The sequence below is a fragment of the Procambarus clarkii genome, chromosome 22 (genome assembly GCF_040958095.1).
Source record: "Procambarus clarkii isolate CNS0578487 chromosome 22, FALCON_Pclarkii_2.0, whole genome shotgun sequence".
Lineage (NCBI taxonomy): Eukaryota > Metazoa > Arthropoda > Malacostraca > Decapoda > Cambaridae > Procambarus > Procambarus clarkii.
The window spans coordinates 29661472-29675301 of record NC_091171.1 but is presented as its reverse complement, the minus strand read 5'-3'; the positions used below and the strand labels follow the sequence as shown (position 1 = coordinate 29675301).

Genomic DNA, 13830 nt, shown 5'->3' with positions numbered 1-13830 from the left:
ACCTTCCCTACCCTTCACCACCTTCCCTACCCTTCACCACCTTCCCTACCCTTCACCACCTTCCCTACCCTTCACCATCTTCCTTACCCTTCACCACCTTCCCTACCCTTCACCATCTTCCCTATCCTTCACCACCTTCCCTACCCTTCACCATCTTCCCTATCCTTCACCACCTTCCCTACCCTTCACCACCTTCCCTACCCTTCACCACCTTCCCTACCCTTCACCACCTTCCCTACCCTTCACCACCTTCCCTACCCTTCACCACCTTCCCTACCCTTCACCACCTTCCCTACCCTTCACCACCTTCCCTACCCTTCACCATCTTCCTTACCCTTCACCACCTTCCCTACCCTTCACCATCTTCCCTATCCTTCACCACCTTCCCTACCCTTCACCACCTTCCCTACCCTTCACCATCTTCCTTACCCTTCACCACCTTCCCTACCCTTCACCATCTTCCCTATCCTTCATCACCTTCCCTACCCTTCACCACCTTCCTTTTATCCCTGTAATCTCATTGAGGATGGAACCTTATTTAATTACAATGGAAATTAGTATAATTTGCCGTTTCTTGCAAAGAGGGGGGAAAATTAAGGTCTCGACCCCTGACTCGCTAGTGACCATCCCCGGACACAGACCAGTCACCCTGCAAAGTTTGGTACAGCTAGCAGGCAGTGTCTGGTCTCCTCCACACGCGGCGCTGCTCACTAATGCTTATGGAATGTTTCACTCTTTATCATGCGGGAGAGATACGCTATATGCATCCCAACACAACCACTTGGACTGGACGGTAGAGCAACGGTCTCCCATTTTACAAGTCGGCGTTAAATCCCCGACCGTCCAAGTTGTTGGGCACCATTCTTTTCTCCCCGTCCCATCCTAAATCCTCATCCAGACTCTTTCCAAGTGTTACTTAGTCGTATTTCCTTAGCGTTTTATCTTGGTTATTACCCTACCTTACCCAGCCGCTCCACCTCTGAACACAGAGGTTCCCGTGGCGCAGTAGACTCTGATCCAAGGATGCCAGGTTCGATTCCCTTGGCAGGAGAAGAGCTTGGGCAGCGTTTGTAATGTGTTCCTTCACTTGTCAGTACACCCCATAAGGTAAACCCCCGATGTGTGTCTGTTCACTTACCGGTAAATACCGACGTGGAAGTTGTGCAGCTCTGAGGATGCACCTGACACATGCCCACACATCCCTCTTTGACTCCTCTAGAATCACTTGCAAATACATTATAAATCCAGTAAAACAATAAAACATTCTACAGCAAACACTATGATCATCACACACATAATCCTAGCGACACTGACACTCTTGACGTGGATGCTCCTTGAGATGTGCTGCGACATCCTGTCACTCCAGGAGGTCGACCTCCTGCAGCAGGTGAAGGGTCGGGGCGCCCTCGAGAGACTGTCATCCTTCTGCTGGGCGGTGAAGGAGGCCATCCCCGGCCTCGGGCTGGAGGAGGAGGAGGCTATCATCGCCTGGTACCCGCAGACGAGCGGTGGCCTGGAGGACGACCTCCATCAAAGGCTGATGACGCCCGGGAGCTGCTTCAAGCGGCTGGTGTCGCCCTTGCCTCTGGTGGGGGGCCTCGTCTCCGCCCCGGACACGGACGACCTCAACGACAGGAGTGCCTGGACGAGGGTGCCAGTCCTCGGCACTCTACGACGGTTAGTGACGCTCGTCAACAGGGTTAACTATCTCAGATGCTTCCTGCCTCGCTTAACAAAGTGGCGCGCGAGGTGCGAAATGGTGATGGTTATCGTCGTCGCCGTCGTCGCTTGGCGACGCGTGTCGCAGAGGGACAAGGACACCAGACCAGTTGTCCGTGACGACGTTGGCGCTGAACCAGTTGTTGTCCGTGACGACGTTGGCGCTGAACCAGTTGTTGTCCGTGACGACGTTGGCGCTGAACCAGTTGTTGTCCGTGACGACGTTAGCTCTGAACCAGTTGTTGTCCGTGACGACGTTAGCACTGAACCAGTTGTTGTCCGTGACGACGTTAGCACTGAACCAGTTGTTGTCCGTGACGACGTTAGCACTGTTGTCCGTGACGACGTTAGCACTGTTGTCCGTGACGACGTTAGCACTGTTGTCCGTGACGACGTTACCACTGTTGTCCGTGACGACGTTAGCACTGTTGTCCGTGACGACGTTAGCACTGTTGTCCGTGACGACGTTAGCACTGTTGTCCGTGACGACGTTAGCACTGTTGTCCGTGACGACGTTAGCACTGTTGTCCGTGACGACGTTAGCACTGAACCAGATGTTGTCCGTGACGACGTTAGCACTGTTGTCCGTGACGACGTTAGCACTGTTGTCCGTGACGACGATAGCACTGTTGTCTGTGACGACGTTAGCACTGTTGTCCGTGACGACGTTAGCACTGAACCAGATGTTGTCCGTGACGACGTTAGCACTGTTGTCCGTGACGACGTTAGCACTGAACCAGTTGTTGTCCGTGACGACGTTAGCACTGTTGTCCGTGACGACGATAGCACTGTTGTCTGTGACGACGTTAGCACTGTTGTCCGTGACGACGTTAGCACTGTTGTCCGTGACGACGTTAGCACTGTTGTCCGTGACGACGTTAGCACTGTTGTCCGTGACGACGTTAGCACTGTTGTCCGTGACGACGTTAGCACTGTTGTCCGTGACGACGATAGCACTGTTGTCCGTGACGACGATAGCACTGTTGTCTGTGACGACGTTAGCACTGTTGTCTGTGACGACGTTAGCACTGAACCAGTTGTTGTCCGTGACGACGTTAGCACTGAACCCATTGTTGTCCGTGACGACGATAGCACTGTTGTCTGTGACGACGTTAGCACTGTTGTCCGTGACGACGTTAGCACTGTTGTCTGTGACGACGTTAGCACTGAACCAGTTGTTGTCCGTGACGACGTTAGCACTGTTGTCCGTGACGACGTTAGCACTGTTGTCCGTGACGACGTTAGCACTGTTGTCTGTGACGACGTTAGCACTGAACCAGTCGTTGTCCGTGACGACGTTAGCACTGAACCAGTTGTTGTCCGTGACGACGTTAGCACTGAACCAGTCGTTGTCCGTGACGACGTTAGCACTGTTGTCTGTGACGACGTTAGCACTGTTGTCTGTGACGACGTTAGCACTGAACCAGTTATTGTCCGTGACGACGTTAGCACTGAACCAGTCGTTGTCCGTGACGACGTTAGCACTGAACCAGTTGTTGTCCGTGACGACGTTAGCACTGAACCAGTTGTTGTCCGTGACGACGTTAGCACTGAACCAGTTGTTGTCCATGACGACGTTAGCACTGAACCAGTTGTTGTCCGTGACGACGTTAGCACTGTTGTCCGTGACGACGTTAGCACTGAACCAGTTGTTGTCCGTGACGAGGTCGGTGATGTACTACCTATCGTCCGCGAAGATGACCTCTCTCGGGTCTTTGTGCGTTCTTCTCTTGAAATTCCGTGGCGTGTCACCTCCCTAGACCTTCGACACTCGAACAACCGTCGAGTTTCAGAACTGGTTGTGGAAATTCATCACACGACACACGACTTAGACATCTGCAGTGAGATCAGCTTGAGCTTCAAACCCTCAACTCCTCGACATCTGAGAGATATAGACTCTGTTGTCGCTCTGGTTACGGACAAACAGAGGTTCTGTAGTTATTTAGCACACACGTACGGCTTAAACTACTTTAACGTGCACAATTTAACCGCTGACCAAATTGTCAACTGGTTAGCGGAGACAATGGCAGCCCTGCTCCTATCAGTAATAGGACCGGCTGCTGTCCGCGACGATGTCGGCGCTGGACTACCTTTCGGTTGCGGGGTTGGGGGCTCAGAACCAGCAGCCATCTGCGACGACGCCAGTACTGGACTCGCTTTCGTCTGCGACGACGCCAGTACTGGACCCGCTGTCGTCTGCGACGACGCCAGTATTGGACCCGCTGTCGTCTGCGACGACGCCAGTACTGGACTCGCTTTGGTCTGCGACGACGTCAGTACTGGACCCGCTGTCGTCTGCGACGACGTCAGTTCTGGACTATCTGTCGTCTGCGACGACGCCAGTACTGGACTTGCTGTCGTCTGCGACGACGTCAGTACTGGACCCGCTGTCGTCTGCGACGACGTCAGTTCTGGACTATCTGTCGTCTGCGATGACGCCAGTACTGGACTTGCTGTCGTCTGCGACGACGTCAGTACTGGACCCGCTGTCGTCTGCGACGACGTCAGTTCTGGACTATCTGTCGTCTGCGACGATGTCGGTGCTGGACCACGTATTTGCAATAACGACCCATCTCTGGAAGTTGTGCGTACCGATAGCGAACTACCGTGGCGTGTCACCTCCCTAGACCTTCGACACACGAACGACCGTCGAGTTTCTGAACTGATTGTAGAAATTCATCACACGACACACGACTTAGACATCTGCAGTGAGATCAGCTTGAGCTTTAAACCCTCAACTCCTCGACATCTGAGAGATATAGACTCTGTTGTCGCTCTGGTTACGGACAAACAGAGGTTCTGTAGTTATTTAGCACACACGTACGGCTTAAACTACCTTGACGTGCACAATTTAACCGCTGACGAAATTGTCAACTGGATAGCGGAGACAATAGCAACCCTGCTCCTATCAGTAATAGGACCGGCTGCTGTCCGCGACGATGTCGGCGCTGAACCACCTGACGATTGTGACAATTTCCCCGCTGGACCAGCCGTCGTCCACGATGATATCAGCGGTTGACTGTCGTCGGCGACGATATAGAAGCTGGGCCAGTTGACGTCAGTAAACTTCGACTTCGCTTTCAGTGAAACTCTCGTCCGGAATAACCCGTGTTTAGATTGTTTGGCAGTTAATGAGACTCATATGTCCGGCGAAGCTTGTCACGTATCATATATGTATTGCTCCTATTGACAACTTAATTTTTTTTTTCCAGGGATTCAAAAAAAAGGTGAAACTCTTTATAACAGCAGTTTGTTATGATCGCCGTCTAGTTCAGTCCTATCCCATATCAAGAGTCATTTATTCCCAACCCAATGAGATGCTAGACAGCTCAAAATACATTTTGAGTTATGAGTGAACAGTGCGAGCAGCAGCAGCACGGTTTTTTGTGTACATTTGGGTTTAAATAAGCCGGCATAAGGGTAGAAGCTGAGCAAGATGGCGCCTGGGGGTAGCTGACGAGAGGAGGGGAGGGGGGAACCCACCCACCAGATGCAGTGACACTGGTCTAGAGGGTATACAACAAAAGACATGATTGGGTGGAGCTGCAAAGTTGCAGCAAATAAGCCGGCGACTTGCAGTGACGTCACTAGCATGCTCCGATATGAAACGGCAGATAGGTGACCTGGGTCACTGACCTCGCGGCCTAGGTGACCTGGGTCACTGACCTCGCGGCCTTGACTGGATGTGGACGTGTCGTGGACGACATTTCTCAAGCACCATAGGGAAAGACGCACGAGAGCCCGTGGAAAGACGGTCTTCTTGAGAGAATACAGAACAACTCAAGATGGGGGCGCACCCAGTTGAACTCACTCCCATTTCCTTCTCTTGAAACAGTGAGGCGAGTCAAGACCTTGGCTAGGGAGGAGCCCAAGTGAGAGAGATCCACTCCGATTCCAGGACGAGTGAGGCTTAAGAACAGCTTGAGAAACACAGCCGACGTCACACATCAGGTGGTGGTGGAGGAGAGACGTCGTCGAAGGCGGCAGCGATGCTAGGAGATCTGAGAGAAGCTCGACGCTCCTGTTGGATCATCGCCTATTTTAGCTGAGTAAGTTTCATACCCAATTTACCTTAAGGAACTCATAGGACCTATTATAATAATTCATGTGATTATATATATATATATATATATATATATATATATATATATATATATATATATATATATATATATATATATATATTTGTTGTGTAAATATGATTAAAGTTTGATTACAATACTTTTCCATCCCTTAAACACAACCCAGCTGGCTGGTCTCTGACCATTTTCTCCTGGTTGGTGGTCTGGTCAACCAGGCTGTTACACACCGCTGCTCTCTACAAGAAAGAGAAAAAGCTAGAGTCTATCTCCATCCACATCTTCAATAATAAATTTGGCAAGAAAGGGTATAGGAGGTATAATTACATTAGACAGCCAGTTGGAAAGGTGGGGCTTGGGAGTTGCTGCTCGGTCACGTCTACAATGTCAGGTAAATATGTGTTAGGTAAGAACATGGAAAAAGAGCAAACACTCACCACTACAAACCTTAACACAGTAAGAGACTTAAAATTTCTCGCCCAAGTGTTCAGAAAGCATTAGCATCATTGTCTCATTATGATAAGGTCTTCAAAGACGTAACAATCACAACAAGATCTTCGAAAACATGTCACAAAAAAAATCTTTAAAAGGTAAGTCGTAAAAAAAACATAACAGTTAAAAAGTCTTATATAAATAGTCAATCATATAAGAAAGTCTTCAAAGACCCAACGCTGCATAAAAAAAAAGTCTTCAAGGACGCAACGAGAGTTGCGTAAAGGCTCCTTACACACGCAGTTCCGGCTATATGATAGTGCGTTTACTGTAGCAATATCCTGAGCTTGTGTGATCATGGGGCAGCTCTCCAAGTGATCTAAGTTAAGGACATTCGCTGCAGTGGCAGTTGGCGCCTATTGTGCCAATACAATAATCCAGTTTAGGGCCAAAGCGCCTCTCTAGACCAAGCTATATGCGTGTCTCCACTGGTAAATCGTTTCCGCTTTTGGAATTCCTTCCCGTGCCTGGAACATGTTATAAAATTTAACTTGTAAATCAAATATATAGTTTTTTTTATCGCGTAGCAAGGGAGGGTAAAAATTGGCTGTTGTGTTGCACATAGTAATTCTTCTGCCAGGGTCTATTCTCTGGGGAATATTATATAAACCTCTTGGAGAAGAAATATTTCAGTTTATATATAAAACATAAGAACTTAAGATTAAGAGAAAGTGCAGAAGACCTATTGGCATGTCCAAAAACAGTTACCATCGGCACTATGAAGCAGCTCCGAATTATATACACGTAAATTCCTTTATATGTCTACTCATTCATATATATGTCCAATTCATTCATTCATTCATATGTCTAACTCATTCATATATGTGCAAAACTCAATGATATATGTATTGTTCATAAATATATGTGTCAGATTCAGATATATATATATATATATATATATATATATATATATATATATATATATATATATATATATATATATATATATATATATATATATATATATATATATAGGGTAACTGCAGGAGGCTTATTGGCCCATACGAGGCAGCTCCTATCTAAACACAAAGATTAATCCAGTGTAATTGGCCTATTATGTTGGACATTGTCTTCTGTGTTGGCATCGATATGTTCTTGTCTTGTCCTTACTCTCATGGTGGGTAGAGTAAATAGTTCCGTGATTTGGGTGTTCATGGTAGGTCGCTCTATTCTTATGTGAATTGCCTCAAGAATTTGTAATCTTCTTGCATCTTGGGTTTTGTCTATTATGCAAGTATTCTTGTTCAACATTTCTCTTGTTAGAGTAATGTCATGGGCTTGTCTCATGTGATTCCTAGGGGCACCGGATTGAAGATGGCATGTCAAACGCCTCGTCAGCTTGGTCGACGTCATACCTATGTACTTACATTGAAGGTTACATCCTTCGTGGGGGCAAGTGTACATGTATACAACGCTTGACTGCTGTAGAGGGTTCTCCGTCGGCTTCGGGCTGTTTTTGATAAGGAGTTCGGAAGTCTTCTTGGTTTTGTAGAATATTATCAGGTTTATGTTTTGGTTAGGAGTAGTGCTTTTTACTCCTTTACGGATTATTTCTTTCATTATTCTTTCCTCTTTTATATGTTCACTGTGCATGGTTGATATGTAATATAATTTTATTGGAGGTGTTGTGGTTTCTGTTCTAGGTTCTGGATTGTACCAACGGTCCAAGTGTCTTCTTATAGCAGCGTTTATTTCCGCGTTGCTATATCCGTTGTTCACCAATACCTGAGTTACTCTTTCAAACTCTCTACTCACGTTGCTCCATTCAGAGCAGTGGGTAAGCGCTCGACGAATATAAGCATTGAGAACACTGGCTTTGTATCTTTGGGGGCACTCACTTCTACCGTTCAGGCATAATCCTATGTTGGTGGGCTTGGTATATACGTTGGTGCTTAAAGAGGTTCCTGTTTTTGTTATTAGTACATCCAAGAATGGCAGACTGTTATTTTCACTATTTTCATGTGTAAATCGGAGTACTGACTCTCTCTCTAGGTGTCTTTTTAGGTCAATTAGTTCATCTGAGTCTTTTACTATTACGAATATGTCATCTACATAACGGCAGTATACAGTTGGTTTTTTGTCTGCTACTGAAGACCCTGTCTTCGATGGTTCCCATATAAAAATTAGCAAATAAAACTCCTAAGGGGGAGCCCATTGCTACTCCGTCTATTTGTAAATACATGTCTCCTTGTGGACTGATGAAAGGGGCTTCCTTTGTACATGCTTCGAGAAGACTTTTCAAGTGTGGCTCAGGTATGTCAAAGCCATATACAAAGGTATATACAAAGGTATATACAAAGCCAGTGTTCTCAATGCTTATATTCGTCAAGCGCTTACCCACTGCTCTGAATGGAGCAACGTGAGTAGAGAGTTTGAAAGAGTAACTCAGGTATTGGTGAACAACGGATATAGCAACGCGGAAATAAACGCTGCTATAAGAAGACACTTGGACCGTTGGTACAATCCAGAACCTAGAACAGAAACCACAACACCTCCAATAAAATTATATTACAAATCAACCATGCACAGTGAACATATAAAAGAGGAAAGAATAATGAAAGAAATAATCCGTAAAGGAGTAAAAAGCACTACTCCTAACCAAAACATAAACCTGATAATATTCTACAAAACCAAGAAGACTTCCGAACTCCTTATCAAAAACAGCCCGAAGCCGACGGAGAACCCTCTACAGCAGTCAAGCGTTGTATACATGTACACTTGCCCCCACGAAGGATGTAACCTTCAATGTAAGTACATAGGTATGACGTCGACCAAGCTGACGAGGCGTTTGACATGCCATCTTCAATCCGGTGCCCCTAGGAATCACATGAGACAAGCCCATGACATTACTCTAACAAGAGAAATGTTGAACAAGAATACTTGCATAATAGACAAAACCCAAGATGCAAGAAGATTACAAATTCTTGAGGCAATTCACATAAGAATAGAGCGACCTACCATGAACACCCAAATCACGGAACTATTTACTCTACCCACCATGAGAGTAAGGACAAGACAAGAACATATCGATGCCAACACAGAAGACAATGTCCAACATAATAGGCCAATTACACTGGATTAATCTTTGTGTTTAGATAGGAGCTGCCTCGTATATATATATATATATATATATATATATATATATATATATATATATATATATATATATATATATATATATATATATATATATATATATCTGTGATGAGGGGTTCAGAACCCACTCAAATTGCAGCAGCATTTAAAGCGTTAATAACGAAACAATTAAATATATCATATGGAATTGGATCCCGCTCATGCTGAATGTGATCGTATGGGGGGAATAAATTAAATCAGTCATCAGGGTTTTGATCCCACTCGAACATTGCTCATGTTAAGCTACTTAGGAAATTTCAATACTGCCCAACATTATGCAAAAAACGTTTTTATGACATGCGGATTTATTTGATAGTTATAATTCATAGTTTAATCACTAGCGCTAGAGAAGTTATGTACAACAAATAATGTTTATGCAAATAATACACAATGAAGAAGGGGGAGAGAAAATAGTTCACAATAAAGATGCAGAGTATAAATAATATACAATAAAGCGAAGGAGTAAAAAGAGACTATCAAAGTACAAACCTCTGAAAAAGGACACGAGACATAAATTTGAAAAGCTGGTTTAATATTAATGAATATAGATGAATAAAAAATAATCTCATGGAGTGGAAATTGTGATAAATGAGTGTGAAAGAGTTAATGGTTGGGGGGGGGGGGGGTGAGGTGGTAAGACAGGAGGGGGGGGGGGGAGGGGAAGGTAAACTGTCAGGAGAAAGCGCCAAGTCAATACGACTAAATAGCACTTGGAAATTATCAGGATATGAATTTGGGACGGGACGGATGGAAGGAATGGTTACCAACCATTTGCACGGTCGGGGATTGAACGCCGTCCCTCAGGAAGGGAAGGTGAGGGGCTGAGTGGATGGATGTATAGAGTGAGGGAATGGAGTAATGGGTCAGATATGGAGATTTATGCACAGGAGGGAGAAATGGGATCGAGTTACAGGAATGGTGGTTCGGTGGATTTTGGGAGTACCTAAATAACAGAAGACCAAATCAAACCCACTCTGTCTATTTGTCTGTCTGTCTGTCTGTCCCTCACTCTCATCACACTCTCTCCCTCACAGCAAATCTTAAAAATGCCACATTTCCAGCAAAAATATTTCGGCCATCAATCCTGTGAAGCATATTACTTCCTTGCTCCAGTACCAAAGTAGCATCATACTAAGCCAATAAACTCCTGACTGATGCTACGTACGATCCAAGGGTCCCTCGTGACACATATTGGCTTGCTAAGATTGATGTTCAGAGACTTGAACATCAATATGAGGTATCAGCTACGTTTCTCGCAACGTTGCTGTACTCTGCAGAGTCTTCAGTTCTGAGTTGTACAGAACACAAGTGACATCAGGTATCAAGTAACGTTACATCACTGGGCAAGTAAGATTATATCAGTGGGTACGTTAGATTATGTCAGTGGACAAGTTTATACCAGTGGGCAAGTATAAGGATATATCAGTGGGGAAAGAGAGGTTAAATCAGTGAACAAGGTAACCTAACCTAACCTAGAGCTAACCAAACCTTATCCAAAATTATCTAAACTTAACCTAGAACTTAGCTAACCAATTTTACTTAATTTAATCTAACACTAAAAAGACAGAGAACTAGCCTAAACATGCCCTAAAACGAACTAAACCTAACTTAGATCTAATCTAACAAAAAACTAACCTAACCTAAAACTAACTTACTCTAACCAAATACTAACCTAACCTAGCCTTGAACTAAACTAACCTATAATTAGCCGAATGTAACTTAGAACTAATCTAACCTACAACTAATCTAACCTAACCTAAAACTAGTCTAATGTAACTTAAAACTAACCTACCCTAGAACTAACCTAACCTAGAACTAACATAACCTTCAATTAACCTAACTTTGAACTAACCTAACCTAGAGCTAACCTACCTAAACTAGAACTAACCTAACCTAGAAATAATGTAACCTAAAACTTAATCTAACCTAGAAATAACCTAACAATTCTAGAACTGATGTAGTGTACTAAATATTGATTTCCATTGTCAAGTTCATTACAATTTTGATCAGCACACTCTTGTATGACCACAAATAGGTGAGAAAAGTGCATTTGTACCAATAAATTATAAGGTCTGTTTATGTCTCTGTTTGCAGTGCTTTTTAATTTCATAAAAATAATCAAATCGATTGGCTTATGTTTTTATAACAGAAAACTGATTCAAGGACCAGGGTTTTTTGGGGGGACCCCAGGGTCACATAGGGGAAGGGAAGGGGGGCTCTCAGAATCCCAAAACATGGGTTCTGAGAGGCTCGAAGGGTCCCAAGATGTAGTAGTAGTAGTGAGATTGTTATAATGGTAGAGATCGCGTGCACTGAAGATGTATACACTGAATGAAACAGTGTTCCTTCAGAGCTTTTACACTGTTGATGAGGTGGAGTCGACCATAACAGTGAAGAGATGGCAGTGGAAAACGTTGTGTATAAAGATCATCTGACAAACAACGCTAGCAGAATTTTTCACTGTAAAACTGTAACATTGTAACAACATTATGGTTACATTGTAACAACATTATGGTAACATTGTGTTATGGACTCGTCACCGTCGGAGTGTAGAGTGGCAATTTCAGCGCCATCTATGGGTCTGCACTCCAACCCCCCTGATATTGGACGCTACATAGACAACGCCATCTATTGGTGGTGGCGTGACAGCGGCAAATGGCCCTGGTTTCTAGCCTTGATCAGACAGAGAGGTCGTTGTGAATGACCTCTGGTGGTGGGCTTATGAAGACCAGCTCCACCTAGATTGTGCTATGAGCATAATGTCAACTCCCCATTGAGTCTTTCCTCATGGTTTCCCCAGTGTACCATCCATTTAACTGATGATGTTTCTTGGCCACAGAGGTGACGTGTAAAGGCAGTCATACTGATGAGGGTAGTTTACTTTGGGCAGTCCACGTTCTCTCAACTTGGTCCTGGAAGACGACTAAGCCGCCGCCTATCTGGAGCAGTATGTTAGCTACTGATTTATGCAGTGTTGGAAGAGATCGGCGTACCCCGGGATTGGCTTAGGAGATTAACGGATGACAGTGCTTCTAGCCAGGGGTTCGCTACCCCTGTATACAGTTGTTTTGTGACCCCGATCAGTATGTGGCTGAGGTCCTCTGCCAGCGAGTGGCTGGAGAGCGATAGTGGGGTATAGGCACCTCGTGATACTGTGTCGCGGGCTGGCCCACGTAAAAGGTGAACTCCCCAGTGTTTCCCAGTACGAGTGGACGAGGTACTGGGTGGTGGAAACACTGGGGTTGGTGAACACTGCATGTAAGCGCTTTTGGTGTCCTGAGTGAAAGAGACACCAATGTAAATAAGTGTATAAATATCCCTATTTTAATATATTTTATCGTTTAAGGTAAATACATTGGTGTAGGGAAAAAGTTTATTGGGCATTTCCCCTTATTCTATTGCACTATATAACCAATTCTTGAAAGCGTACTACCAACTTGGGGTCGGATACTAAAAACGAGGTTTATCCATCAAGGACCCGGTTACTGGTCGTAAGTGGCCGTAACATATTGTAACAACATTATGGTTACATTGTAACAATGCTGTTGTTATATTGTAACACCATGTGGTTACTTTGTAACATCATTATAGTTGCATTGCAACAACATTTTACATACATTGCTTCAATGTTGTAGCTTCATTGTAGCAACGTTGTAATTATGTTGCAACAATGTAGTCTCACAGTCCCATCACTCCAACTACCGTTATTTAAAGCCCACAAGCAATCCAGCTGGATTAGCCCCATCATAGACTGTGAAGCTGCAGTGTACCTGGATGCTGTAACAACACACGACATTGTTGGTCAAACATCAGTAGCATCTCCCAGTGCGAGTGACTCCCTGTTAAAACCCCCCATGTTAGCAGCTGAGAAGCGTCTCATACTGCAGGCTTTCCGAATTGCAGTGGCTCTTTGCCTTCCTACCCTAATCCACACCAAATATAAGTGAATTGTCGGCGAAGTAAGGCCATTCTGATAGGTACGGTCAGCATGGCCTGCTTTGCCAAAGCTCAGGGGCATGGGACTCGAGGCACAGTGAAGTTAACAACATCTTTAAGAGGAGCCTTACCACAGCTGGATGTCCAGCAGAAAGTGAGACCCGATAACAAATGCCTCATAATTCTACCAATTTTGTTGGTTGCCGAGGTAAGATACAGTGCACTCCTAGTTGGTGTGAGACTACAGGTGTATGTCAATCTTGGGTAACACCGATATTAACTTCAGTATTTTACATCCGGGTAGTGCTGCCCGGATGAAGCTAATATAATCTTAAGAACTCTTATCAGGATGACATAATGCCATCATTTGATATTTGATATAATTTAAATAAATAATTAGTAAAGATGAAGTTAAAATTGCCAATAGTAATGGAAATAAAAGCTAAATAAATAAACCCAATCATTTCTC

At 44.7% G+C, this 13830-nt stretch overlaps 2 protein-coding genes across 2 annotated transcripts in view; one reads left to right on the top strand and one right to left on the bottom strand.

The window, feature by feature from the left end:
* The window catches only part of LOC123760964 (autotransporter adhesin BpaC-like), a 5285-nt gene extending 4095 nt beyond the window's left edge, over positions 1 to 1190 (bottom strand). The window contains exon 1 of the mRNA XM_069329152.1: positions 1139 to 1190. Within this exon, the coding sequence (XP_069185253.1) occupies positions 1139 to 1190 (52 nt within the window). The remainder of the gene's footprint in view (positions 1 to 1138) is intronic.
* Positions 1191 to 1259: 69 nt separating this feature from the next.
* LOC138367339 (uncharacterized) lies at positions 1260 to 4923 on the top strand. The gene is made up of 2 exons (XM_069328771.1): positions 1260 to 3262; positions 3386 to 4923. The coding sequence occupies exons 1-2, from the start codon at positions 1280 to 1282 to the stop codon at positions 4736 to 4738; spliced, it is 3336 nt and encodes a 1111-aa protein (XP_069184872.1). The 5' UTR covers positions 1260 to 1279; the 3' UTR covers positions 4739 to 4923.
* Positions 4924 to 13830: the final 8907 nt, after the last annotated feature.